Source organism: Clarias gariepinus, chromosome 6 (assembly GCF_024256425.1).
Source record: "Clarias gariepinus isolate MV-2021 ecotype Netherlands chromosome 6, CGAR_prim_01v2, whole genome shotgun sequence".
NCBI lineage: Eukaryota > Metazoa > Chordata > Actinopteri > Siluriformes > Clariidae > Clarias > Clarias gariepinus.
Genome location: NC_071105.1, coordinates 24,847,926 through 24,875,042, shown reverse-complemented (window position 1 = coordinate 24,875,042; position 27,117 = coordinate 24,847,926). Strand labels below are relative to the sequence as shown.

Here is a 27,117-nt window from a genome sequence, read left to right as displayed (position 1 = left end):
TTTTTCTGTGGCATCTCGCTAAAATCTCTAGATTGGAAACCCCCCAATGAACTAGAGGACACAAATAGAACTGCTTGGCATGTGAAAGCCTGTAATTGTGGGCTGGCAAAATGCAGACAGTGGCCCCTTTGCGAAAGCAAGTGTTATAGATGCAGTATGTGCTTTTTTTATGATTCACTTTATAGCACTGTAACCCCACGTTAAGTCAAAAACCTTACTTCCATCTAGATTATAATAAATATGTTGTTGCCTTGTTGTAAATATTTATGGAGTTCATGGCACTTCTTGAGTGTCTATTTAGCATACATCAAAAAGTTGTTTATAAAATGGTATTATATGTAACACAACATAATATGTAATCAAATGGTCTCTTTTCCCTCACCACTTCTTTGCCATGCACACACATATAGTTTATCCAACATCTAAGTCATAATTTTAGAGACACAGTAGAAAAAAGTAAACTGGATCATCTAAGTGCACCAAGTGCAGCACATTGGGTATTTATTAAAAGAACGAGAGAATGTAAACCTTAAAAAGTTGTCTAAATCGGATCTAAGTGATGGCAAATAAAAAGTCTTAGTAGTAGTCGTTAAGTCATAGTGCCATCATCTCATAGCAACATATTATAAAAAAAATAATTTAAATAAAAATACATTTCAATGATCTCTTACATATGTAACACATTTATCAGTATGATAATAATGATTCTCAGACTCAGCTTGTCTCTGATGTCATTTGTGAATCTATTATCTGTGACGATAAAAAAAGTGCTTGTTTGAAATATTTTTCCTGTGTTTATATGCTTTCATATCAGTGCTGTGTAATCACTAGAGACAAACATAACTTTCTACACACATAACAACTTTCATACCATACAATCGGCCATAGGGCTTTAGACTGATTTTCGAATAATGCAGCATTTGTTAGCCAACTATCAGATTTCTTACATATTTTACTGAAATCCCTGGAATATTTATATAAAAATTAAATTATCATAAAAACCTTTATAACAACACGAAAGAGGCATTAGAAACTGTATAACAAGGTTGCATTCTACAAAATGACACAGAAGCAAATGCTTTCTTTGTGTAAGAAATGTAAAAATGTCCACAGCAGTCTATAAATGTCCACTACTCCTTAAGTCTCAGTCCAGTAACATGAGCAGCAAAAAGAGAAGACTCCACGATACATGCAGTTTGTGCCCGTGTCCTGTGTCATATGCAGGATCCCGCTCCTCACAGTTATGCCCTTGATAGCCGCTAAAACACTGGCAGATAAAATCCTTCTTCATGCGTTTTATCTCCTCAGGCCCCATGTGGCCATCAACAACCAGGCGTTCCCTCCGAACCACAATTCTGTGGTTCTGAGGGTCTAGGTGCAAGTACGAATCCGAGTCGGGGTGCCGACGCAAACAGCGACCAACATCACCACACAGTAAGTGACTACACTGTTCAGCCGCACTGGAAACATTGAGAAGGTAATGACCCAGTGGCCCCTGAACATACTCAGCCAGCCTGCTGCAAATGCCCTGAAGAGAGAGGAAGCAAGGATAAAAGAAACAATGCATGCAGAAAAAGATTATTTGGGTGAAACAATATGTACAGACAATAATAGATGAAAGAAACATATTTTTCATTATTTAAATAAGATATTTTAATCTAATATGCAAATGCTTACACTGCTGCTCGCATAACTGGCATCTCCCCAGAGTATAATGCCTGCAGCACCAAGTGCCACACTTTCTCCAATGGTGGAGATCAGGTCAGTCTGTGAAAAGAAACAGGAGTTATCACTGATTGGGTCAAATCTTTGCATGCAGCAGTCAATGGCCCTTTGCTAGTTCTGGTGGCATTTTTAATAATGCTATTTCCTACTAATTTCCTACTATTCGGCTTCAGTAAGTAATTCCAGTAAGGAAATAAACGAATAATAAATGACTGGTATGGTGGGTGGTGGTCGTGAAAATGTGACCACCTCCCTTCCTGCGTGCAGACAAAAATACAGAAATCTATGCATGCTTTTGGAGCAGGAAAAGGCTGCTGGTAGAGATAAGGGGGAAAGGTCAAGGTTAGGGTCCAAAAAAAGCTTTGTGGAAATTTGAACAGATTTGAGTTTAAACATTTATGGTCAAATCAATTCAAAAAAGGTGTTATAGTTGTGTTATAGTTATTATTATAAGTTAAAAGGGTTATTTCTCCTAAATAAAAAAAAAAAAAACTTGCATTAGTTATCTGACAATCTCACCTCAGTAAGAAGCTCCAGGGCATTGACATACATGGGACGAACATACACAAACACTGGACGTGCCAGATCAGAGCCCAGAGATGCGACTCTCATGGCCTCTTTCACTCTATTCCGAACAAACTGACGCGCAAAAGTCGTTGAACGCAGCACTGATCCTATGTAGACGGATGGAAAAAGGGCAGTACTCTCCGTCCACAGCCACCTCAGCTGGTCATTCCTTGCCATTTCTGGGTCTGGACAGCGTCCCGTGTAGCTTTCCAGGCTTTTGAGGTAATCATGGTTGTAGCAGTCAGGGAACAGGTAGAATCCCCAAAGCTGGTTTGGACGCAGACTTTTGGCCAACTGCAGGGACTTGAGCATAAATGTGCGGCCTGACATCTCGAATTCCTGTTGGGCCACTTTGTTCACGCGGATGGGGTCCCAAGTGGGGTTCTTTTTGGACACGAACAGCCGTGACTGGTTTCTGTAAATGTTCTTGGTATCCCAGTTGCGAATCCAAAGGGGCCGCCACTCCTCCCAGTCAATGACAGCAAGTCCTTGTGCTTCTTGGTTATGAATATATTTTTCTATGCCTTGGGGCATTTTTTCAAGGTGCTGGGTCAGACTGGCAATTTGAGGAAGGCCACCATTCACCGGACTGTTGTCAGTATTAAAATACGGGTACAGGCCGAGACGATCCTTGTAGAAAATGGTCAGGTTCTGTTTGGTGAAACCCTCATTGGGTGAAGCCACAATCTGGAACAGGTCCAGCTGAAAATGAACATTGTGGCGTGGCCGGCAGTCCTCAGTGGGGGCGTTCCAGGCTAGCAGCAAAGGCTTATGCTTGTACAGAGGCCATCTTGTGGGATTAAGGATATGGGCATCAGTAAAAGAGTCCATCACTAATGAAACCAGTAACCAGAGTTTCCATTCAGACAGAAACCAGTTAGCCATGCCTTCTGTGGTCCTTTCTCAGGAAGAGATATTTTTTTTCTTCTGCTATTATCTGTTTAAATGAAGAATGAGTCACATTTTAGTTGGAAAACGTTGCTCTTGTATAAACAGCGATTATTAAAAAAAAAAAAAAAAAGATAATAAAAGATATGGCTGTCTTAACTAGAAGTTTAAAAAAACGATTTGGAAATTTTACATTCAGACAAGTAAAAAAATAACAAAATAAAGCTGCTCCTTTAAAAGAAATCCACTTTTAACAGTATCATTACACAGTTAAATAGCCTGTATTACACGGTGTGAGAGAGACACTCTGAGTAATCATTGAAAACTTCATGAAACTATTGAAGCAATTTTTTTTAAACTGAAAGGTAACACAACTTACCGTTTAGACAAAAAAAAAGAGAAAGCATTCCCAGTTAAATAAAGTCATCCGTCATGTGCTGTACTACTCCTCATTACTGAATCACCACAGAGCGCACTGAGCACAAATCACAGCCGCATGTCCCAGCGTCTTTATCACCTAAATGACTGCTTGAAGTTTTATAGTGGACTCTCTCACACGCGCGCGCACACACACACACACACATACACACACAAGTCCCAGCTGCGCTTTCATTGATCCCGAGGAAGAAGGGGGCGGGGCTGTGTGGTTGCTACGCTACATGAGCCGAAGTAGGTGTGTCTTCCACAACCGTATACCACCCATTCATTATAAATGGCATTATTTTCGGGCTGGTAAAAAAAACACACACACACACACAATTGCATTAGTTATCTGGCAATCTGGAGTGTCAGTCAAAGGTTTGGATATATTTTTTATTCTGTTTATTCTAGAACAATACTGGACTTTTCCAAAGCATAAAACATCATGTTGGATAGTAACAAGAACAATAGAAGTTTATTTAGAGGTACTAGCCTCAAAATGTATCAATTATCAGCATCTTAGATTAGAGCCGTTATCAAGACTTTACAGAGCATAACTAGCAAACACATCTCAATCTCCACAGTTCAAAAGAGATTAGTGTATATTTTTGGATGCCTTCAGAATTGTTTTACAATATCGAATGAAATGAAAATCATGAAACCCCATGGGCTTAGAGGGGGTGTATACATAACAGCTGTTATCCCCCCTTTTTTTTTAACTCTAATTGAATTAGGCAGCAGTCTGGTATTATATTTCCCCTAAAGATGTCAGTAGTCACACTACAGTTGACAATTAAAATAGTCATTCTATTACAGGTTATTTTATTCATAGGCATAACAATTTTAAATCAGTGGTTTGCAAAGTACAGACATTTAGGCACCCATTAAGTTTGTTTTTATACATTTGTTTGTTTGTTTTCCACTGAGGAATGCACAATTCAATATTTAATATCAAAATTGACGGTCCTTTGGATTGCAAGAGTTTATAAATAAGCTATTTGACCTATAAACTGACCCATTTGTTGAAAATTATTTCACTGGATTGAAAAGCTCTATGGTTCAAATATTAATATACACAATAAAACTAAGTCTAATATATTTCAGAATTTTTAAGCAGAGTTCATTAAATTAATTGTACGGTTAAAGGGGTTGCTGACTGCAAAATGTTTGAGAAACCCTGTCTAGATTATATGTATATATACATATATACATGTATATACATATGTGTGTGTGTGTGTGTATATATATATATATATATATATATATATATATTCCTAATTAATATTCATTTACCAGGTATAACAATCTAATTAAATTTGATACAAAGTAAGGCATGTTAATTGTTGAGGAGGCCCAATGTCCTAAAAGCTTTTCTTCTGAAGACAGGATATACGTGGAAGTCTAGTGCCTCGAGGGAGAACATGACAGGTCGGACATGAGAACATTTGTTGGCCCAACGTGTTCCTGTACTTAGCTGTGTTCCTGTCTAACAGCAACCTTCCCAGATCCTGTTCCGCTTTTGCTCCTGGGTTCTGCTGATTCAACTAGTGCTTCTGTATGTGGCCTCTATGAGAGTGTGTGCGTATAAGAGAGGAGTTTCCTTCCTTTCCACATTCAGCCTACTTCAGGGCCTTACATCACTGCTCACTCAGAACAGGCCAGGCAAGGAAATGGTAAAAAAAAAAAGAAAGAAAGACAATTCTGAGCACACACACCCTTTGCATGAATGCAAGTCCACCCATCCCTACACCCAAGGATGTCCCATGCCATGCCCTTTTCTTTAAAAACAAATCAATTTAAAAGTGATTGCAAAGAAAGAGTATTGATGTGATAATGCTAGAATAAACTGTTTAATGGTGATTATAATTTCTGTCTGGATGTTTTAAGACAAATATTAGGTTTATTTGTTAGGTTTTACTTGTGATTTCTACTAAGGAAAAAAAAACAATACATTGTGCCTATCACAATATTCCTCCCACATACACAGAATCAACAGCTCTGCAAACAAACATGACCTTCAAATTTCATCACTCTCATGTGTTTCACTCTTACAAACTTTATCAAGTGGCCATGTTATCAGTATGGTTGATTTTAAAACATGTCCACAGGATGGGTGTGTGTGTGGGGGGGGGGGGGGGGGGGGGGGGGGGACATCTCTAAAGCTTCCAGATATCTAAGTGCATGAGTCAGGGGCCTCTGCGCAATCGCTTTCAGCAACCGTCCCTCCCCCTCTTTATTTAAACCAAGGGTGGGCAGTTGTTCCCAATGGAATGTCTCATGATAATGCATCTATTGCCATGACTATAAAGCAGAAGCCACTGGACAGCCCCCAGCAGCGAGCTTCAAAGCATGGGGCAAACATACTGACAAAAGAGTTTAACCTCTAGCTTTTCCGCCCACATTCCAACTTGCCAGAATAAAGACAGCAAACGCCATGTCTTTCACAAAAGTTGTGTTATGTAAATGACTTCCATTGCTATTATCTCAAACAACGAACCACAATTCCAACCGCAATTTTACACCATACACATAAGAAAATGTAATTAAATTGAATATTAACACTGCATTACAACATAATTAGAATTGTTGTATTAAAAATCTTATGGTAAAATGACATTTATGAAACTGATAAATTTGTGAAAATAATAAATAATTAATCTGTTTTATAACAAGATTACAATATATTTGCACACTTGATACCAGTTTATTTTTATTAAAAGCATTTTACCTTTCATAAATTACTGTACAGTGAATAATTATTACTAAAGGTCTGGACTCACAATGAGATGCAAACATATAACAGAATTGTTATATACAACACAACAAAAAGACGTCATGCTCAGTCAGCAAAAATATAAATCCAGCAATCCCTGCATTTTCATTACTCTGTATTCACTTCTTGTTTACACGAATACATTTACTGACTAGCAGTACATAAAGGAGACAAACACTCCAATTCAGTCTGCTTTTCAAGCGTTACTTTACACAATTGAGAGAGTGCCCCTATAGACAAAAAAAAATCTGCTCCAAGTCCCTCTAGCCACATGAGGGCAGTGTGGCTCAAACTGCATGAGATAAATTATGATGATATTGGGAGCCACTAATGCCTATCAGAACAGGCAAGATTGTCTTGGAGATGTGAAAGGCTTGATTGATGAAACATCTCCTAGTCTCACGTCTGTGACATATCTTTTAAATTTCACAGATAATGACTGGGAAGTCGACATGGATTCGTGGATGATCCAGTTTCACAATCCCCTAAAAAAAAAAAAGAAATGCAAGCGGTTTATTTTTAAGGAAATCTTGGCATTGTACATTACAAAATGAATGAAATAGATAGTTTTACACAGTCCTATTTATTTGGACCACCCATATAACTGTATATACACATGCAGTTATGTAATCAATCAATCATATTGCAGCAGTAAAGTACATAAAACCATGTAGATAAAGGTCAAAAGCTTTGAACGGTAGTAGATAATATAACATGACAGATTGTGTGCTACTCAATACTGCAGTATCTCTAAAACTTTCAGTATCCATAAAAAAAAATCTGCAGAATTCTGGACTTTTGGAGCTACTGTATATAGTTTTTAATCTTCTGTTACTACTGTACACTCATTATGTATCACAAACTCATTTGTAATTCTCATCATAAACAAATAATCCTGACTCTATGCCACTGACACACTTTATTTCTAATAGCTGTAGAACAAGACACTATAAAGTCCTCTGCAAGTCTTAGGCAACCTGTGTTTATGAGCACAAACTTAGTTATAGATTTTATTTTTTATTACTTATGTGTCAGTACGAAAGTATTCCTGATTTTAAACATCAGCATACTACCACAAAATAAAGTTATAAAAAACTATTTATTACATACATTACATAAGTGACCACATAACAAAATTAAAACTGCTGGGGTTTGATTGCAAAAAAGAAGCAGCAGCAACTGAATTTATTAGTTACTGTTTTCTAGGCTTTATAGTGGGTTTTTTTGTGTCTGGTTATATTTGGTGAGGTATCCGTGCTCTGCAGCCTTTATTTCCATCTGCCTAAGGCTTTTGCACATGACCAAACTATGTGGGCACCTGTTCATCATACGTAAATGTGGCTCTTGCCTTAACTGTTGCCACAAAGTTGGAAGCACAAAAATGGGCAACTTTGTTTGTTGTACCATAACATCTGCATACCAGGCCTCCTCTCCCAACATCAGTGCCTGAGCTCATTAATCCTCCTGTGCCTGTAGACCTAATTCCCACAAACCATGCTCCAAAATGTAGTGAAAAATCTTCTGTGAATCGTGACGGTTAATATAGCAGCGATAGGGGGGGGGGGTTGTGATTTTTTTTGTTAAATAACAAAAAAAAACACTACCTGAGGTATGAGGTTTTTGTAGATCCTCTTCAACTTTGCCTTCTTTCGCCCGTTTTTAGTCACCACTGTCTCTTCATAAAACTCGTGGGCCAGATCTCCATCCTCATCATAATACAGAGAGCTGCAAGCACACATCAGCAACTAGTAAACCTGCATGTTTCTCCTCAAGTCTCCTTATGTTTTAGGCAAAAAAACACCTATATCTTAATGTTGAGATTTATTTAATTGAATTCAATTTTTTCTTTATATAGAGCTTTTAACAAGCAGCTTTACACAATCTAAAATATGAAAATAAGGTAAAAATAAATAAATTAATTTATAAATAAACAGGGTGACTGTGACAAAAAAAAAACTCCCTGCGATGACAACAGAAAGAAACCTTGAGAGGAAGAAGAGAGATATGGTGGGGATTGATCAGTAGTTATACTTAAGTATACTTAATACTGAAGTTTAGTATAACAGGACAGGTTTAAGCAAATAAAACTGTTACAAAACTGTGGGAAATTCTATTAAGCTACTGTATGTATTTGTGAGTATGCGCCATAAACTCCAATAACAGTACATAATCTTTTGGAATATTGTGCCAAATAAAAAAACCTTCTCAAAAAATTACAAATAACAAAGGAAGTCAATCATAGTCTTTTAACCAATCATAGTTGCAATACATGGTGAACTATATGTACCTCCTCCTTGTAAAGACAAACGGGGTTGCATTTTTGTAGCCACACATTCGGGCCAAAGACTGATCATTGACCTCAGGAGGGTCTCCACTAGCCCCTGAGCCAGTGAAAGGCCAGACCCCTTTAGCTTTGGATCCGCTGCCTCCCATCTTTAATGACAGGGCATCATTAATGGGTACTGACAGGTACAGTCTCTGTAGCTCAGGCCTGAAAAAAAAAAGAAAGAAAATGCACATGTGGTTTAGCTACAAAGCAAAAATCAGTTTACTCTACTAGATGTGCTTGTGGTGGGGCTTCAAAGCAAACCCTATGGTTCCTCTAGTGCTCTTTAATTAGCACTAGAAACCACAACAGCAGGCTCTTATTATAACCTCAGACAGTATGTTCCTGGGCAGTGACGCAAGTTTACAGCACAGGCCGCAGTATACTGATAGGATTGGTGGTATTTAGTAGAAGATATTCAGCACTACAAACTACAATCCAAAACACTGGTGCTATTAAGACAATCCTAACTAACATAACTCATACAACACATCTTTACTGCACTGACACACATCAGGTAGTGTTAATATAAGGTATTTTATTTAGTATGAAATTATGTTTTATTTGTTACCTGATTGTGCATTCCACAACCTGGGTTTGCACGTAAGCCAGATTCATGATAACTTTACAAAGGTTCCATAAACAAAGCTGACTTTGTTTGTTACAATTTGAAAAAGGAGCTAAAAGACAAAGCACTGCTTTTCCATGGCATACTGGATAAAACAGCTCATTCCTATAATAAAGATACAATTCAGGCATTGTGCTTAGTTGAAAAGTTTGGTGGTCTTGTGTCGAATTGTCTGGAAATTATGGAGGTTTAACTACAGTGTTTTCCCCTTGGGGGCGCCATTACAGCTTCATAAGTTTTAACATGGTTAATATGTCTTTGGAAACTTTCAAACTGGCCATCTCTCATGACATCTCCTGACTTGCTTCGTGAAATGGCCATGTCAAAATATATTTATATAAATGTATTCTTAGTATATAGATAAAATGGTGGCAGGATAAAAAAATCTATGTTGTTTGACATTGCTGCAGTTGCTGACTGTTCGACTTGTGACAGCTTTTAAACTTTATAGTGTATGCTTGTTATCAAGCCCAGTCAGGATTGGGTTGGATAATCGTACCCTGTGTTACAGGAACTGGCAAATCCACAGGAATTAGGACAATTTGACTCAAGATGTGGGTTTGTGATCATTCGCTCTCTCAATGAAAAGAGATCCCAGTTCCTTGTTGTTTTGATTCAGTAAGAAAACAGATGAATTGGCTGAATCAATAAGTTACAAGTTTATGAAAATACAAGGAGCTGTGATGAAATTTCTTGTGAATGAAGGCGTTAAACTGACTGAAATTTACAAAAGTGTACAAGCATGGTACGGTTGCAGTAAAATACTTAAAAATCAAGCTTGCAGAAGAGACACATCTGTGTGGGAACTGTACACACAATCATTCACCAACACCACTTTCAAGAAACAATAACCTGGCTGGGGGTTATTTCCAGATTCCCCCATACAGTCCTGATCTCGCTCCAAGCTATTTTATCATGTTTGGGCCATTAAAGGAGTTCCTGGGAGGACAGTGTGAAGCAGACATCAACCAGGCAATCTGATCACATGCTGAAAAACTTTTACCTTGAAGTTTACCTTGATGGTACGAGAGCATTTTTGGTCCCGTGCCAAAGCGGGTTAGAGAAAAAAAATTAGTTTTTACTCTCATAACTGTGTTCTGTTATTCTACACATTCAAAAGCCCTGGTTTGACTTGAACAAAATGACCTACAAAGCTTTCAGGAGAAATAAACTATAACTTGCATATACATATAACTTGAGGGACTACAAAAACATCATAATATTTTTTCAATGCATCAGACTGCACAACATAAGTGTGTTAAATGCAAGCTGAGAAAGTATGCAAGGCTGAACAAACATCTGCACTCCAAACATTAATATTATTACTACCATCAGATTTACTCAGATTTTATGGATTTATTCCAACCTAAAGAGAAAAGTATGAATTATTATTGCCCTTTTTCCCTTCAGAGATGCAAAGACTCTCCTTGGTGACTGACTCCTGTTAGTAAAAACACATAAGAATATTTAATGGTTTTAAAAATCTTGCTTTTATTTCTTTTTATTACTGCTACATCAAAAACCTTAACTCCGATTATTAATAAAAACATGACCTATTTTTTTGGACGACCCTGCTTACTTTAGCCACAAAAACATCTTCAAAATACTAGATTTTCCTCACCGTGTTCACGGAGCAGAACCTGTATATAAGACTGTCTAACTGTAACGTACTGCATCTGGGTAACGTTAGCTACCTGACCCTGTTTAAACAGTATCCGGTTAATATGAATAAATAAATAAATAAATAAATAAATGGAACTGCCAGTAAGATAAGTGTTGTCTACAAAACAGCAACTAAGAAATTGTTGTTTTATGCAATGTATAATAACAAACGAATTTATTTGTCAGTGTCATACGTACTGTCCTCATGTCACCGTTAGCTTTTCGCCATTATCATGTTTACACAGAAGCCTCGTCTTCGTCCTTCTTCCTCTCTTTCTCCTTCGTGTTGTTTTTAACGGCGGCTGGAAAACGGTTTATTGTGCAATACCGCCACCTACTGATCTGGAATGTGCAGTAGCGCGTCCTCTTCCTTCAATTCAGTCCTATTTTATTCTTACAGCGATTCAGACCCCACCTTCTGCCCCCTCTGCCCTCCTGACCTCTCTAACTCACCCTGATGCCCGGCTTCTGGTTGGAGATCTCATCGTATGGAGGCCCGGTGTGGTCTGCTTGGGATGCGTGTGTTGACTGGAGACGGGTCCAATTGACCATGAAGATGGTCTTAGACTTGGGTGATGCAAACAGCTGTTCTCCGAGGCCTTGTGACTACATTCGCTTAACAGTTTAAGCCTAAAATCCTACAAAAAATGTTATACCTGAGCCTCCAAAACTGAAACTGGACTCCATATTAAGCATCTCTTTGCTTATGCTGAATTTTACTTGGTATCTAACGTTGGTTGGTAAACAATAGTAAAATACCCCAAGTTATTGGACTGATGAGAGCATGGATAAATTACTTTATTGACTGTAAAACCTGTTCACTTCAGCTGTGTTAACATAATCCAACTATACAAATATCATTTACTACTTACATACATACATAGTCTTAGGCAAATCATCATGCAAATAAATGCTATAGAGCACATATGTACTAAAATTAAATAAATAAATAAATAAATAAATAAATAAATAAAGCCCAGAAAACTGTAAAGCCCAGTAGTTGTACTGTATTTGGTATGAAGACACTTTGAGGAGCCTTTAGTCTCAGTTACAATTTGTGCAGCTTTATATGAAAATTAGCTCCAAAGTTTTACCAAGCATTCTACAGAACCAACAAGTTCTGAGGACTTTGACTGTTGCACCTGTTTTTTTTTTTTTTTGCAGGAAAAACCCAGCAGCTTTTGTTTGTTTGTTTTTGTTTGTTTAGTTTTTTTCGGCTGAAAAGTGGTTGCTGCACTCACTCACTTACTTATCGTCTATACTGCTTCATCCCATATAGAGGGTCACCAGGGGGCCTGGAGCTTATCCCAGGAGACTTAGAGCCAGAGGATCTCACTCTTTACTGCACTGTAACAGAACAGATGAACTGAGATATTCTTCAGACACCTGAGGCTCAGCAGTTTCCAAGTTAAATGAATGTTTGATAATCTATTTTATAGGCTGTCTGTTTTCAAATTCATTGTATGCTTTATGTCTATTATTATTATTATTATTATTATTATTATTATAGTGTGACCCAGGAAAAGGGCTGTTAATATTAGCAATTAGGGAGCTCTGTGTCTGTCTCTGTGTAGCAGTTTCAGTAAATTGCCTTATGATGTCAATGAGTGTATAATTGGTTCTCTGACCAATATAAATCTGTTGCATAAGAAGATAAATATATCTGTTTATCAGTGTGATGAGATTTGAAACATCATTATGAACAATACCAGTTCATAATGTGGTGAGTAGGTAATTACTTTTAGGTACCATTGTAGCTGCCCCAGCAAAACATTAAGTGGAAGAATTCTTCATTAATATGTTTAGGCTCCATTGTCTGCTACCATAAGATGAACTGAGAAAAGGTAACCCAAGTTGTCTTTTTTAGTGATATACTGATTAGTGCTGAATAGGAAGGATTTAATTATTAAATATTTTTTAACTACATAACCTACTTACTGGTTGACACAGTGGCTTAGTTTGTTAGGACTGTTGCCTCACACCTGAGGGGTTGGGGGTTCAAATCTATGCTGTTTCCACCCACAGTCTAAAGATATATGGTATAAGCAGATTGGTCATTGCAAACTGCCCGTAGTGTGTGATTGGGTGTGCTTGTTCACTGAGATAGGTTTAAGTTCCCTGGGATAGGCTCGAGGCTCGCTGCAACCCTACAGAGGGTAAGTAGATGGTGGATGGATTATACTGTAAAACACATTGTTTCCCATTAGACAGGTACCTGATAATCCATTGTATATTGTAAGAAGCAAACATTTTATCCAGCAATAATTTATGGACTAATATATCAAAAGCTAAACACTGAAATCCAATACTGAAATAGCTAAAGCTAAATACTAAAATCCAACACCACTCCACCTTAGCTTTTTTCATCAGTGTTCCAGCTTTTCATTTGAATGCTGCTCTTGCTGAATATCTTTTACTATATTCATGATCTCACGTTTGTTTTTGTTTTTTTCAATTTCTTACATGAATTTTCTTCTTCTGGCTGATAGGAGACATACTGTAGCATTCATTTTGACCTGTGATGGTGAGTATGTGTTAAAAAAATTGTATTTCATAAGTTGGTGATGCAATGCTTTCTCTAGCAGCCTTCATTGCTGGCGAAAGGTTTTCCTTTTTTGATGTACTGCCTGTGGAAAATCTTGTGAAGTATTTTGCTCTCTTTAGCACTGATTCCAACATTGAGTCTGATAGAACTCCAATTTTTGGTCTCCCTGTTTGTTCCCTTTGTCAGGGGTGGACATCTTTTAATATCATGATATAAAGGATAAGAATGTCAGGGTTGGCAAAAAAAAAAAAAAGAGGTAAGATTACTGGAAAGATCATCTCACTGAAAACTATGTATACACAACAAGTCAAGGTATCCACAATTAGTTTAACAATAATTCACTGAGGCTCCTACTAACCAACCATCAAGCATACAGCATGGATGTGGATCAAAGACACTTGCCTTTTAATCATTATATCACTTTCAATTAAGGTATTCATAATAGTTTATATGATGTCATGCATTTTCATAACAACAATCTCTCAGTTTTCACACATTTTTTAGTCTTCACACTTCGACACCCCTTCAGCAGGTATAATCTATTTCATGATATGGCTGAACTATTGGGAGTGCTCCAGATCATGACCACCCACAGGTGTACACATTCAACTATGGCAGACCACTGTCACAAGTGTAGCAGTACTGACACTGTAGTTTTTAGTTTCAATAATAGAACATTTGTTTATCAATTAGGAAAGCATTATTTATTTGAGAAGAAAAACTATCCTAAAACATCATGTTTCTGGAAACTCTGTCATTGTAACTCAGTGACCTCCCCCTTAACACAGAGCTGTAGCCATCATAACAGAATTGTTCCTTTTAGATGTTCTTGACAAAAGTGTCTCCAGCACCCTTCTGTTGTTAAGCCTTCTGTGCATAGATGGTGAAAAACATAAAATGACAAAAATGCTTATCATATACTTTGAGAAAACCCTGGTAAAAATCCTCTATAGCTGTCAGGTAAGATTGTTTTGATAAAAAAAAAACAGTTAAAGAAATGCAAGGTTCAACTGTCTGTCTACAGATGTCAAAAATTGATTTTTACATGATTTTATTTAGTTTTTTAAAAAGGTACGTACCACAATAAATAGTAAGAAAGCAGCTGTCAAAAGTCAGTGACACACATCAAAACAGCAAACACTTACATGGTCTGTGAATACAACTGTTTTAACATTTGTCATTTAACATTATTTTTATCTGATTTAGTCACCTGCCAAATCCAATCCATCAGCCAGTTCTCTCCTATCTCATAACAGCTACCAACTGGGGGAGGATAAAGACTTAAATGTATCGCTCCAAAGCCCCTTTCACACATAAATTGCACTATAGTGGCAATAACAAAACCCCCTCAATATTGTTCTTTCCCTGGCATTAGGTAATTCACACAGAACCCAGAAATTTTGTGATAAGCCTAGTGCTGTCACTTGCACTTTGAAACACTGGAATATTGCAAGCCAAAAATAAAAGCCTGGCCCTGTTGATCTGTCTCAATCTCAACTTGAATCTTCCAGTTTCTTGTTCCTAATTCACTGCAGCTTTAGCACTAATTAAGTGCAAAGGGCATATCTGATCTACTCTATATGTGATATCTGTGCTTTATCTGTTAAATGGTTACTGATGTTTATACCTCCCGACATCATGTTACACATGACTTAATACATCTGACTCCTGTTCAGAGGTTTGTTTCTTTCAGGCAGATCTCGTCTCACCCCTGTCACTTTCCCACAGAACAAATGAATAGATGGGCTCAAGACGATTAAAACCAGAAGCCCTCTTCCACATACAGTATATGATCTCACAGATGTGAGCCCATATTTGCCATGACAAAAAACGCAGGGCAGGTCAAGAGCTCGACCAAGTAAATGCTTTTCCAACATTCATGGCATCGTGCTTCGAGAATTCGTCCTTAGGAGCCAGACCAAATCGCAAATAGCAAATTTTATTTAAAGTAATACTACTGCCAGATTTTGAGACATCTGCAGTTTAAGGTAGCTCTCTCTTTCTGTATACAGTCCTGTGAAAAAGTATTTGCCCCTTCCTGGTTCTTTTTTTTTCAATATGACACAATGATAACCCAAGTAAATACAAAATGCAGTTTTTAAATGATGATTTAATTTATTAAGGAAAAAAAGCTATCGGAACCGTCCTGGCCTTATGTGAAATGTAATTGCCCCTACACCTAATAAATACTTGTAACTGCAATACTTGCAAAGAGTAGTTTGCAATAACTGGCAATGAGTTTTCACATCACTGTGGAGAAATTTTGGCCCAGGAAATTTGGCTCTTCTTTGCAAAATTGTTTTCATTTAACCAGGGTTTTCAGGAAGGATTTTTGAACATGAACAGCCTGTTTAGGGATCTCAATCAAATTTAATTTAATTTTTTTATGAGCCATTTAGAGGTGGACTCTTGTGGACTTGTGTTTCGAATCATTGCAATGCTGCACAACCCAATGCATTTGAACTTGAGGTCACAAACTGTTGCCTGGACATCTCTTTAATTTTCTGGTATAGTGCAGAATTCATGGTTCCATCAATTATGGCAAGTTGTCCAGGTCCAGAAGGTGTAAAGCAGCTCCACACCATCACACTATACCACGTGTTCATGTTTAGTTGGTACTGTTGGTATGATATTCCTTTTATGAAGCGCTGTGTTTGTTTTACGTCAAATATTCCGAAGCACACTACTTCCAAATTGTTAAACTTTTGTTAGATATTGTAAGATATTTTTTGGCAAATGTGAGATGAGCCTTTGTGTTCTTTTTGGCCAGCAGTGACTATTGCCTTGGAACTCTCCCATGGATGCCAATTTGACCCAGTCTCTTTCTTAATGTTGAATCACGGACACTTGCCTTAGCTGAGGCAAGTAAGGCCTGTAGTAGATGATGTCCTGGGTTCTTTAATGAACGCCTGGATGAATCGTCGTTCTGCTCTTGGAATAATTTTGGTAGGCTTGCCACTCTTGGGAAGGTTCACCACTGTTCCAAGTTTTTTTTTTTTTATGTTTGTGGATAATGGCTTTCACAGTGAGGTGAAAATGGCTTTGTAAGGCCCTTTCCAGAATGACATGTCAATTATTTTGTTTCTTATCTGGACTGTATAAGCATTTAACTTCATATCATACTATGACTGTGTATATGACAAATAAAATTTGACTCTGAATTTCTTTTGTTAGTGTAGCTTTTGAGATATTTGTTAGACAGGTTCTATTTATGTGATTTTTTGATTTATCAGATCTTGTAGCAATCAGGCCTGGGTGTGGCAAGTGAAATTTAACTCAGCCTTCCAAATCACAGTTCATTCATAATTTAGCACAGGGGCAATTGCTTTTTCACATAGGGCCAGACAGGTTTGGGCAACTTTTTCCCCTTAATAAATTAAAACATTTAAAAAATGCATTTTGTAGCTATTTAATTGAGTAATCTTTGTGCAAATTTTTTCTTGATGATCTGAATCATTTAAGTGTGACAAATATGGCTAAAAAAATTTCAATCAAAGGCAAATACTTTTTCACAACACTGTATATAAATTTACTAAAGTAACTAGATTTTAAAATGCTGTAACTTGTGTTTGAAATACAGGAACATATTTTCCTGTATTCTTTCCTGAAGGAAAGAATATAGTTTTTAGAACTTTACATAGAAGAAAATGTCAACATTTTAATTAAGTGGTTTTCCTAAGAACAAATTTCAAGACTGTTCAAATCTGGCTTCATATACTTTTTTTCTTAAATGAACTTTGACATATTTCTTTTTATTTCATCCCCAAAATGGCTTCCAAACTAACAGCACAAGACTGAATAGAACTCTCTTATTTACGCAAGGAAAGAGTGTTCACACAGAGAGAAATCGCAGCCAAATTATCAGCATTTATTTTTGTCCTTGGGCCCAGATTTCTGAGACACCCTATAGAATATACTTAATCTAATGTCGTATTGTTGTACTGTTTTTTAATGCAATTCTCTTTTTAGAAAATCGGTGCTGCATAAAAAGGCTAAGCACCCAGTAGCCGAGCCCGCAGCCTCACTCCCTCCGTTCAGCAGAACACTGCGATTATTCTAAGCGGCATGAATGATGTAGGCGCGCACGCGCTGGAAGCCCCGCCCCCTCATATTCTTTGAGCCTGAGATTCCTGCTGGCGCGCGATTGGCTTATTATTATTATAGCGCTTATTCGCACTTATACGCGCTTGTCAAACCGCTCGGCTTTGCAAACACACGGCCAATTTCCTTCACTTACGCATGCGGTAAGTTATCCTTGGGGTTTCGCCAGGTTTTGGCGGTAGCCTCATCGAGTGGCCATTGTCCTTTAATTCAATCAGGAGACATTGTGTGCGCTGGAGGTGGGGCCACTGCGAGGTACAATACACAGGGCTTATATTTTTATTCGGTTCGCCGAAAGCCCGAGCGGTGCATGTAAGTTATCGCTTCGAACTTTATTAGCTGTGTCGGAGGGTTAGCGCTCTGTTTGCGACCACGGGTTTAATGCGTGTTCTTTACCCGGGTTTAGCGTCTGCTCGCAAACATAAACACCGAGTAGTGAGTGTGCTTGTGCACTTATACCACACGCCATTTTAAAAGTAGCGCGGACGAGAATAACCGAAGCCTGATAAATGACTGACTTTCCCCCACACTCATTATATTACCGCTGCATACTAAGTCACACACACGGGCGGAAATTTAAATTAAATCTGGCCGTGGGATTATTTACAACACTTATTAAACGCGTTTCGGAGATAAAGGGGAGAGAGCGGTAACCGCTGTGTGTTTTGTTTTTCGCCCAGGTGACGCTGGAAAATGAGTGATTCCGAGAAGCAGACCATTTCTGTGAAGGAAAAGGACGGAGTGGAGAAAAGAGGACGGGGAAGACCGAGAAAACATCCAAAGGTAACAGCTCGGTCGTTAGCTGCTCGGCTAAGCTAGGCTAACCTCACTGCTGAAGCTCCTTTATTAACTTTCTAGTTACTAACCGCCTTCAAACAGCTAACAGGTCCCTCAACTTACCCCAGGGGGAATAAACTGGCCAATGTGTACACTAGTGTGTCATATACAAAGCTAAAAAAACGACGAGTTTATTAGAAATTCTAACACATTTCTTCGTTTGAGTTCTAAAAGAAGAAAAAAAAATCATGTTTGCCATTTCAGGAATCCAGTGGATCTCCGGTTCCGAAAAGACCAAGAGGGCGGCCAAAGGGCAGCAAAAACAAAGGACCTTCCAAGAGGGTGAGTGCGCAGTTTATTTATTTCGGTGCTTAAAGTTTACATAAACACACACGCAGACACTTTCCCCAGTGTTTACTGTTGAAGGCTCATTTTCAGGCCTGTAGTGCAGGGCTCAAGGCTAGCTCCGAGCTATAATCGCTGTCAGTCTGTGGCCTCTACGTCACCGCTCCGAGTGAACCCGCTGCCCTCTCCACCTGCTTTTGCAGCTTGGGTTTTTGGCGCCCCCTGGTGTTCCCTGCTGAGAACGCAAACACGAGCAAAATTTCTAGCAAATCAAGTTAGTGTTTGCTCTTTAACTCTATAATAAAAAAAAAACTGAAGCTTCTCGGTCCAACATGCTTCATTTATTTTCAATATTAAATTGAAGTTTAAACTTAAGTCGTTCAGGATAACAAAACCCAACACAACTTGTAGGCACAAAATGTAAGTGACCTCAGCAACTTGTAGGATTTTACAAACCCCTTCCCTGGTTATGTATAATTGTATCTTAAACCACGCTAGATAGAATCATAAACTTCGTGGCATTAATTTGTACACAAATAGATTTTTATTTTTACTTTGAGGGCAAGAATAGCAGATATTTCAGTGGCCATAAAAACATGTATAAAATCACAAATCTATATGCTTACCCTTTATCCTTAATCATACCACAGCAGAAAAATGGCTCCAATCCAAGTTTGTTTTTTTTATTATTATTATTTTTTTATTATTATTATATTAATATATATATAATTTTTTTTTTGCATTTATTACATTTTTCTTCAGTCTATAATTCCCATCCAAGCTAAAAAAAAAAAAATGTTTTTCTCCGCAGAAAGCGGGAGCAACTTCAGAAAAGAAACTAAAGGGGAAGCCCAAGAAGGAGGTGATGGAACTAAAATACAGATTGTCAAAACAAAAATAATTCATTTATGAAAACAAATGTTTCCTGTAAAATAAATTTGTCAAAAAATTGTGAGTTAACCTGTTTTATGTTGTGTGATCAGGAAAAGGAGGCATCTCAGGAGTCCTCTGAGGAAGAAGAAGAGGAGGATGAAGATGAGGAACAGTAACTACCTCATCCTCGGCACTACCTCATAATATGACACAGCCTGGCACCACTTACTAATCTTCAGCCTCTAACAACAGGATGTCGTCCACTCAACCACCTCCGTGGGACTGACATAAATATCATGTTTATAACAATCAGTCACATGTTAAAAAAAAAAAAAAAAGGAAAAAAAGTGGAATAATTTTAGAATCTGTGAAATTAGGCTGCATATACGTGTTTAGTACATTAATGGTGCTTACTTGGTGCTTTTTTTTATTTTTGTTTTGGTTTGCTTTTTATGTATCTTATGTGACGTGGAAGGTCAGGGGGGATATAGAATTAGAAAAAAAAAAAACTGTTCTGACCGTGATGTGTAGTGGTCCTATAGTTTTAGTGTAGGGCTTTCTGCTTAACTGCAGCTGATTTTTTTTTTTTTAACACCCCCTGCACTGACTAGATTTGATCTTATTAGATTGCCTTTATTCTATATGTTGATGCGTGAATATTCACCGTTTGTTGAAGGCTAGGGGTGTGTATTTTGCAAGATAAGCCAATCATGCATTTAGATTTGAACACACCATTTTCAGTCTTTCTCACTATGGTGTAATAGTTGAGTAGGCGATATAGATGTGTCTGATTCTCATCGCAAGTACATTCCAGTAGCATTTTTAACACACCTGTGACTAATTTACGTGGACTGTTCCTCATATCCATAATTTTCATTACAATGACAGGTTTGCCTCTTACTTAACTTTTGCCAACAGGTCAGTTTTTTTAGGTCAAAGAAAAGTACACACGGGCAAATAAGTCTTTAGCTCTGGTCAGCAGTAGGAAAAAAAATTATACCTTACAGTTGTGAATTTATGGATCCACCCAAATACTTCTGGGAGTTTACAGAGAACACCTGTGAAACAATGCACACTTGAGCAGCTATACCTCAGTACCATGGTTTGTGATGATGACCGGTTTGCATATATTGTCAACTCGGCTTACACAAGACTGCGTCATTTGGTTAACTTTAGAATAGTAAGAATGACTGTTTTTACTCTGCATCACACATACCATCTATCCACATTCTTTCTCTGCAACAATATGCATCAGCCACCTCAGGAATTACAGGACATAGACAACAGGTGACAGACCAAGTAGTGTTCAGATAGCACTGATAACTTCTGTATAGAATGTGTTCATCCTTTCTGTGGGAAACAACCTTTGCTCTGTACCTATTTTTTAATGCAGCTGAGGAATTGTCTACAAGCTCTTTTAGGCTTATACCACGTTTGTTGATGCCGCAAATACCTATTTATTTCACGTTTAATTGAGAATTCAGTTGTATCTGTGTAGCATGTTGTGTTGTTAATAAAGTATACTTTCTCATTTTGAGACTTCTTATTTGTCTTTACAAGTTAAAGAGAGCTCACAAGCCCGCAATTCCACAATGGCACCTACGCTACGTAACTAGCGCAGTGTCAGTCACAGCTAATCAGCTCGCGCAAGCAGCGTAGCGGGTTCAGTAATGGCGTCTGTCGTGATGATGGCTAGATAAAGCCACATGTAGGCAAAAAAAAAAAATCGTTTCATGAAGCTTATTTTAAGAGCGTATTGTCCTAATACTGAGTGCACCAAATAGATCCTAGCATCGCAAGTATCATTATTAATATGGACATAGCAGCAAGGAATATCTTATACATCACTGACAGTTGTTAGTTTTGCGTGCGCGCGCGCGTAGTACTGTGCCAATGTCTTAGCCGCTGTATTATCTGTAGTACACGTTTTGTTATATAGGTTTATCATGTCTGCATTATTATGTAGAAAACCATTCAATATTTTTGAATATAACTTAAAAAGTAATAAATAAATAACATTACAAAAGATTATTTGCATGCCTATAATATATTGAAAGCACTATATTATGTAACAGACCGGTTTTCAGATTTAAAAAGGGAGGAAAAGCCTAAAAGAATCTCCTAGTTTTTGCATGAAAATAGAAAGGAGTAAGTGTGACAATTACCAGAAGAACTTATATTCTCCAGCATGCTCAGTAAAATCTAACAGTTGTTTTACTTATAAAACTGCACAAAACTTTATTTAATACTTCATTTAATGTGTATGTGAGTTTTCACACCACATATCTATTGTTTATTTCCCCACTCTTTAGTACTCTTTATAGAAGTTTCTTTCCAGCATTTATTTTTTAAAGGCATCTTTGCTTATTGGTTTCTTTTTCTTTTCTTTTTTTTGTATCTACCCAAGACATTTGCACAGTACTGTAAGTAAAAACTTTGGGGACACATTTAAAGTTTTTTTTTTTTTTTAGGAGTTTTCAGATTGACTGACTTTCATTTCTTAAAGTAATGATGGATGATCTTTTCTCTGGTTGTTTTATTGAGTGTAGCAACACACAACTTTATTTTTTACTACCTTATTCCATATGTGTTATTTCATAGTTCAGATGTATTCGGTATTAATGTGCAATAATAAAAATAAAGAAAACTCCTGAAAGAAAAGGTGGGTAGCAGATGTAATTCTTGGTCTTGCTTTTGATGCATGGTTTTAATGAGAGCTCATTTTATCATGGCGCTTGATGGGTTTTGCAAATGCATTTAACAATACTGTGCTTGCAAGAACTGTTCCAAAACAGCTGACCATTGTGAATAAAAAAAAAAAAAAATTGGGGGGCAGTGGTAGCTCAAAGGGCTAAGGTGCTGAGTTGCTGAACGGAAGTTTGAGCCCCAGCTCCACCAGGTTGCTATTGTTGGGCCCGTGAGCAAGGCTCTTAACCTATCTGCTCCAGGCGTTCTGTACCATGGCTAACACTGTGCTCTGACCCCAGTTACACTGGGATATGCCATAAAGGCATAAAATTTTAAAATTTTACTGTGCAATAATTAACTTAACTTAGTTTTGAAATCTCCAATATTAATCACTAAATTGATTTTTATTTCTTTTTTACGCTGTAAAGCAATAAAATATGCAATAATCTTCTTTCAACAGTTGATATTGAGATGTGTCTGCTACTTATGCTCTGTAAAGCCTTTATAACTACTCTAATCTGAGGTGCTGTTAATTAGTGTTTTTTGCAGCTGGTATCTCTAAATAAACTTCTCCTCTCCAGCAGAGGTAAGTTTTGGTCTTGCTTTTTCTGGGATGGTCTTCATGAGGGCCAGTTTCATCATAGTATCTTTTAACCTACGTACGGTTTACAAATCTTACTAATTCACATGGAAAATTAATTTTATTTACAGTGGGTATGGAAAGTATTCAGACATCCCTTAATTTTTTCACTCTTTGTTATGTTGCAGCCTTTTGCTAAAATTATTTAAGTTAATTTTTTCCTCATAAATGTATACACAGCACCTCATATTGACAGAAAAACACAGAATTGTTGACATTTTTGCAGAATTATTAAAAAAGAAAACCTGATATCACATGGTCCTAAGTATTCAGACCCTTTGCTCAGTATTTAGTAAAAGCATACTTTTGATCTAATGCAGCCATGAGTCTTTTTAGGAAAGATGCAACAAGTGTTTTACACCTGGATTTGGGGAGCCCCTGCCATTCTTCCTTGCGATCCCCTCCAGTTCTGTCAGGTCAACAATTCTGTTTTTTTCTGTCAATATGGGGTGCTGTGTGTACATTAATGAGGAAAACAAACTTAAATGATTTTGGCAAATGGACGCAATATAACAAAGAGTGAAAAATTTAAGGGGGTCTAAATACTTTCCATACTCACTGTAATCATCAATTTTCTGAAAGACAGTTACCTTTACTGCATGAATATAATAATACACTTCCCAGCCAAAAGAATTGCAAACTTCAAGATTTTATTGGCTGCCTTTTAGCACTTATTACATTCATTTAATTTGTAAAAATTAGTCCTCCTGCTCACAGAACCATATTTTTTACAACTTGAATCCTGGAATATGCCTGTTCAATCAGGGAAGACAAAAGTCCATATTGATAGCCTGGTCATTCAGGACATTCAGGTTGTCAGTTCACTACATTATTATAATATTACTTATTGTCACATAATATTGCTGAGCCTAGACCTAACCAACTGAAGAAACATTAGATCATAATACTGCCTTTACTGCCTTTACTGCTTGTACAGGTGACACTACAGTATGCATAATAGGTGCATGGCTTATATATATATAAATTATTATTATTATTATTATTATTATTATTATTATTATTATTATCATTTAAAAAAAAATTCTTGGCCAAAATTACTAATTGTGGCTGCTTGTAATACATCAGTAAAACAATAGCAATTTAAATAGCTCAACACAACTAATATAACAGGTGGTTTTCCCAAAGTCAACACAACATGCTATTTTTTATGACTACTACAGTATCCAAATTATATAACCCCTTGATAAGAAACAGCTTCATTACGTGGTAGAGCTTCCTTTAGCAATTATGACCTGCTGCAAGTGTAATTTACCTTCTCCTTCGCTTTAAGGCTGCACCTGACTATGCTAATGCTAAAGTTAATGGCTTCAGACAGGCAGAGAATGCCAACAAAGGAACATAATGACATTAATGGGATAAAGAGATCTTCAAGTGAGTAAAGACCAGGAAAGCAGGCCCAGGATGATTCCTCAAAGCCTGCGCAGTCCAGTTCACAGAAGTATTCAATCTTTTCTTATTTCAGTCGGTAATCACCACATGCTTCAAAGATTCCAACATTGATCCATTGCAGTTTGCATACTGTCCAAACCCCTCAACTGATGATGCTATCTCTCACCTCCTTCATACATCACTCCCTTACCTGGACACTAGAAAGGGCAATTATGTTAAAATGTACTGTGTCAACTACAGTTTAGCATTTAACACTATATTCTCCTCCACACTCACCACCAGGCTAAAGCAGCTGGGACTCATCTTTATGTCAGGGGATCCTGCATCATATCATCCTGACAGGAAACACAGCAACGTGGTTCTTCTTCAACAAGCGGTGCTAAACCAAAGCCAGGAAGATTTTGAAGGACCACCCCAAGAGTGGACTGCTGTCTCTGTTGTGGTCAAGAAAGCACTTCTGCTTTCTGAAGACCAACAGAGAGACTGAGGAGAAGCTACTTTCCGCAGGCTGTAAGGACTCTCAACCAGAACTCCACATAGGACTCAACTGATTGGACTTGTTATGTTTCCTTCAAACATGTATTGCAACACACCAAAATGAACCACACTGGACATTTGCACATTGCTGAAGAGTATGCTGAAGTTTGCATGTTGCAAAACCTTTTATTTTATTTTTTTTATTGATTTTAAGTCAAACGACTGTGATGGCCTCTCAAAACCCTCTCCAACCCTCTACCTTCTTCTGAAACCAAGCCTTGGTGGACTTTGAAGTAGGGGAAGTTTCAGCTTCCTCATAAATGGCATACCGTTTTCTTCCAGGTTAATTCCTTCTCCAAACATACCGCTGATTTACTCACCCTTACTCATTATTAACACCGCTTTATTCTGTATTCAGGGTCGCAGGGGCCTGGAGCATATCTCAGGAGACTTAGGGCACAAGGGTACATCCTGGACAGTGTGCCAATCCATCGCAGGGCACTTACACACTACGGGCAATTTAGGAACACCAATTAGCAGGTTTTTGGGCTATGGGAGGAAACCGGAGTACCCAGAGGAAACCCACCAAGCATGGGGAGAACATGGAGGAATCAATCTAGATGGGAATCGAACCTGGCCAGGAATCAAACCTGGCCAGGAATCAAACTAACCTCTACACCACCATGCCACCTTTCCCCAGATTCATAGGCCCAAACAGTTTACATTTTGTTTCATTAGTCCATATAACAGAATTCTTTAAACAAAATTCTTCATATTCAAACATTATCGTGATATGGTTTTAAGCATATTGGAGTCAACTTTTCTTGTCTTTTAGGGACAGTATCGTGGTACATCTTGTTCGGACCTTCCTTGTTCAGTATGCGCCTTATACTGCAAAGTGAAACCACAGTGCTTGCTGCCACCAAATCTTTCTTTAGGTCCTTTGCAGACAATTGAGGTTTTTTCAAAGACTTGCTTTCTCAGGAATCTGGCAGCAGCAGGCGATAGCTTTCTCTTTCTGCCACATCCAGGTAGTGTAGCCTTTAACTTTAAACTTACAAAACAAGATTCCTACTGTATTTCCAGGAACATTTATTACCTCTGCTATATTTTTATATCCCTGTCCTTGTTAGTGCAAGGCAAATTTCTCTTCTTTTATCCTCATGGACAACACATGCCATTTCTGACATGCAGTCAAACATCTCCTTCAACAAATTTATAGAAAGTCCAGGGCCAGTGTTCACAAAGCCTAAAAGTTGCTCCTGGTGACGTAATTCTAAGAAAATTCTTAGAATTATTACATTTTTTTTAGAATTTCCATTTAAATTTAGGACTAAATCTTAGTAAAGATAAAAATGATTCACAAAACATCTAAGCCCCAAAAACAGCTCTTAAGGTAAAAATTGTTAAGAGTTGAGAGGATGACTTTTAGAGGCTTAAGAGTTTCTATAGAAGAGGACAAAGGGGGCACAAAAAATAAATATTCTCCAAACACTGAACATAAAGCTAAAAGTAAAAACTGCTCTTCTGTCCAATTTGGTTTTCTTGTTGTTTTACTTCCTTTTGTCTCTCTTGGATTGTTGGCTACATACCACCCAAAAGTGCAACTTAAATAGACTGTCCTGCAAGCATGTAAACTGGTAAAAGGTGAGCCATTTTGCTCTCATCAATCTAAAATGGATTACACTTAATAAAATCAGTATGGCAAATAAATGTAAAAGCTTAAATATAGTAACTACTGCGTCAAAATTGGTTGCTTCAAAAGTAGACACATTTTCAACATTTGGCTGTTCAATTATCTTTAAGATATTGAGTCTATAACATAAACTTTGCATAAAGTAGTCTGTAGTCATGATTATACAATTTCTGTATACAAACATTATAATTTCACCATCTGTCCGATTATCATGTTGAGCATGTTGTCAATTATATTGAGCCAATTTCAAGACCTTTACAAAGGTCAGAGGTTATTTTTTATCAACCAATTACAATCCTTGAATTGCTTTATCATCCCTAGCAACGGGGGAAACCACACCTCCTAACTAAGATAAAGGTTTTTGTACTTTCCTTACTCAGAGTTGCTCTAAAAAGTTTCCTAAATCACTTTTAGTCTAAAACTCCCAGCTAGGACTTTTAAGCTAAGATAGAGGCTCTCTGAGAGAACTCTAAGAAGCTTTGTGAATACAGGCCCAGGTTTTTAATATGTTCTAACTCAAGTACAACTGAGGCATCCAATATGTGCCTGAGACAACACCTGATTTACAAATTTGTG

General features: G+C 37.5%; 3 protein-coding genes across 5 annotated transcripts; 1 reads left to right on the top strand and 2 right to left on the bottom strand.

Moving 5' to 3' along the window:
- On the bottom strand, positions 1-3,714 carry hyal2a (hyaluronidase 2a). The gene is made up of 4 exons (XM_053499290.1): positions 3,560-3,714; positions 2,245-3,229; positions 1,678-1,767; positions 1-1,528 (listed from the first exon to the last, which is right to left on the bottom strand). The coding sequence occupies exons 2-4, from the start codon at positions 3,175-3,177 to the stop codon at positions 1,145-1,147; spliced, it is 1,407 nt and encodes a 468-aa protein (XP_053355265.1). The 5' UTR covers positions 3,178-3,229; positions 3,560-3,714; the 3' UTR covers positions 1-1,144.
- Positions 3,715-6,265: 2,551 nt separating this feature from the next.
- Positions 6,266-11,279, bottom strand: tusc2a (tumor suppressor 2, mitochondrial calcium regulator a). The gene is made up of 4 exons (XM_053499291.1): positions 11,188-11,279; positions 8,661-8,864; positions 7,978-8,098; positions 6,266-6,858 (listed from the first exon to the last, which is right to left on the bottom strand). The coding sequence occupies exons 2-4, from the start codon at positions 8,804-8,806 to the stop codon at positions 6,793-6,795; spliced, it is 333 nt and encodes a 110-aa protein (XP_053355266.1). The 5' UTR covers positions 8,807-8,864; positions 11,188-11,279; the 3' UTR covers positions 6,266-6,792.
- A 6,358-nt stretch (positions 11,280-17,637) lies between these two features.
- Positions 17,638-21,161, top strand: hmga1b (high mobility group AT-hook 1b). Of its 3 annotated transcripts, none has more exons than XM_053497810.1 (5): positions 17,638-17,778; positions 18,316-18,418; positions 18,677-18,754; positions 19,569-19,619; positions 19,741-21,161. In XM_053497810.1, the coding sequence occupies exons 2-5, from the start codon at positions 18,329-18,331 to the stop codon at positions 19,804-19,806; spliced, it is 285 nt and encodes a 94-aa protein (XP_053353785.1). In that variant the 5' UTR covers positions 17,638-17,778; positions 18,316-18,328; the 3' UTR covers positions 19,807-21,161. The 3 variants fall into 3 exon arrangements, with proteins under 3 accessions (XP_053353785.1, XP_053353786.1, XP_053353787.1); XM_053497811.1 differs by lacking the exon at positions 17,638-17,778 and adding an exon at positions 17,853-17,947; XM_053497812.1 differs by lacking the exon at positions 17,638-17,778 and adding an exon at positions 17,977-18,070.
- Positions 21,162-27,117: the final 5,956 nt, after the last annotated feature.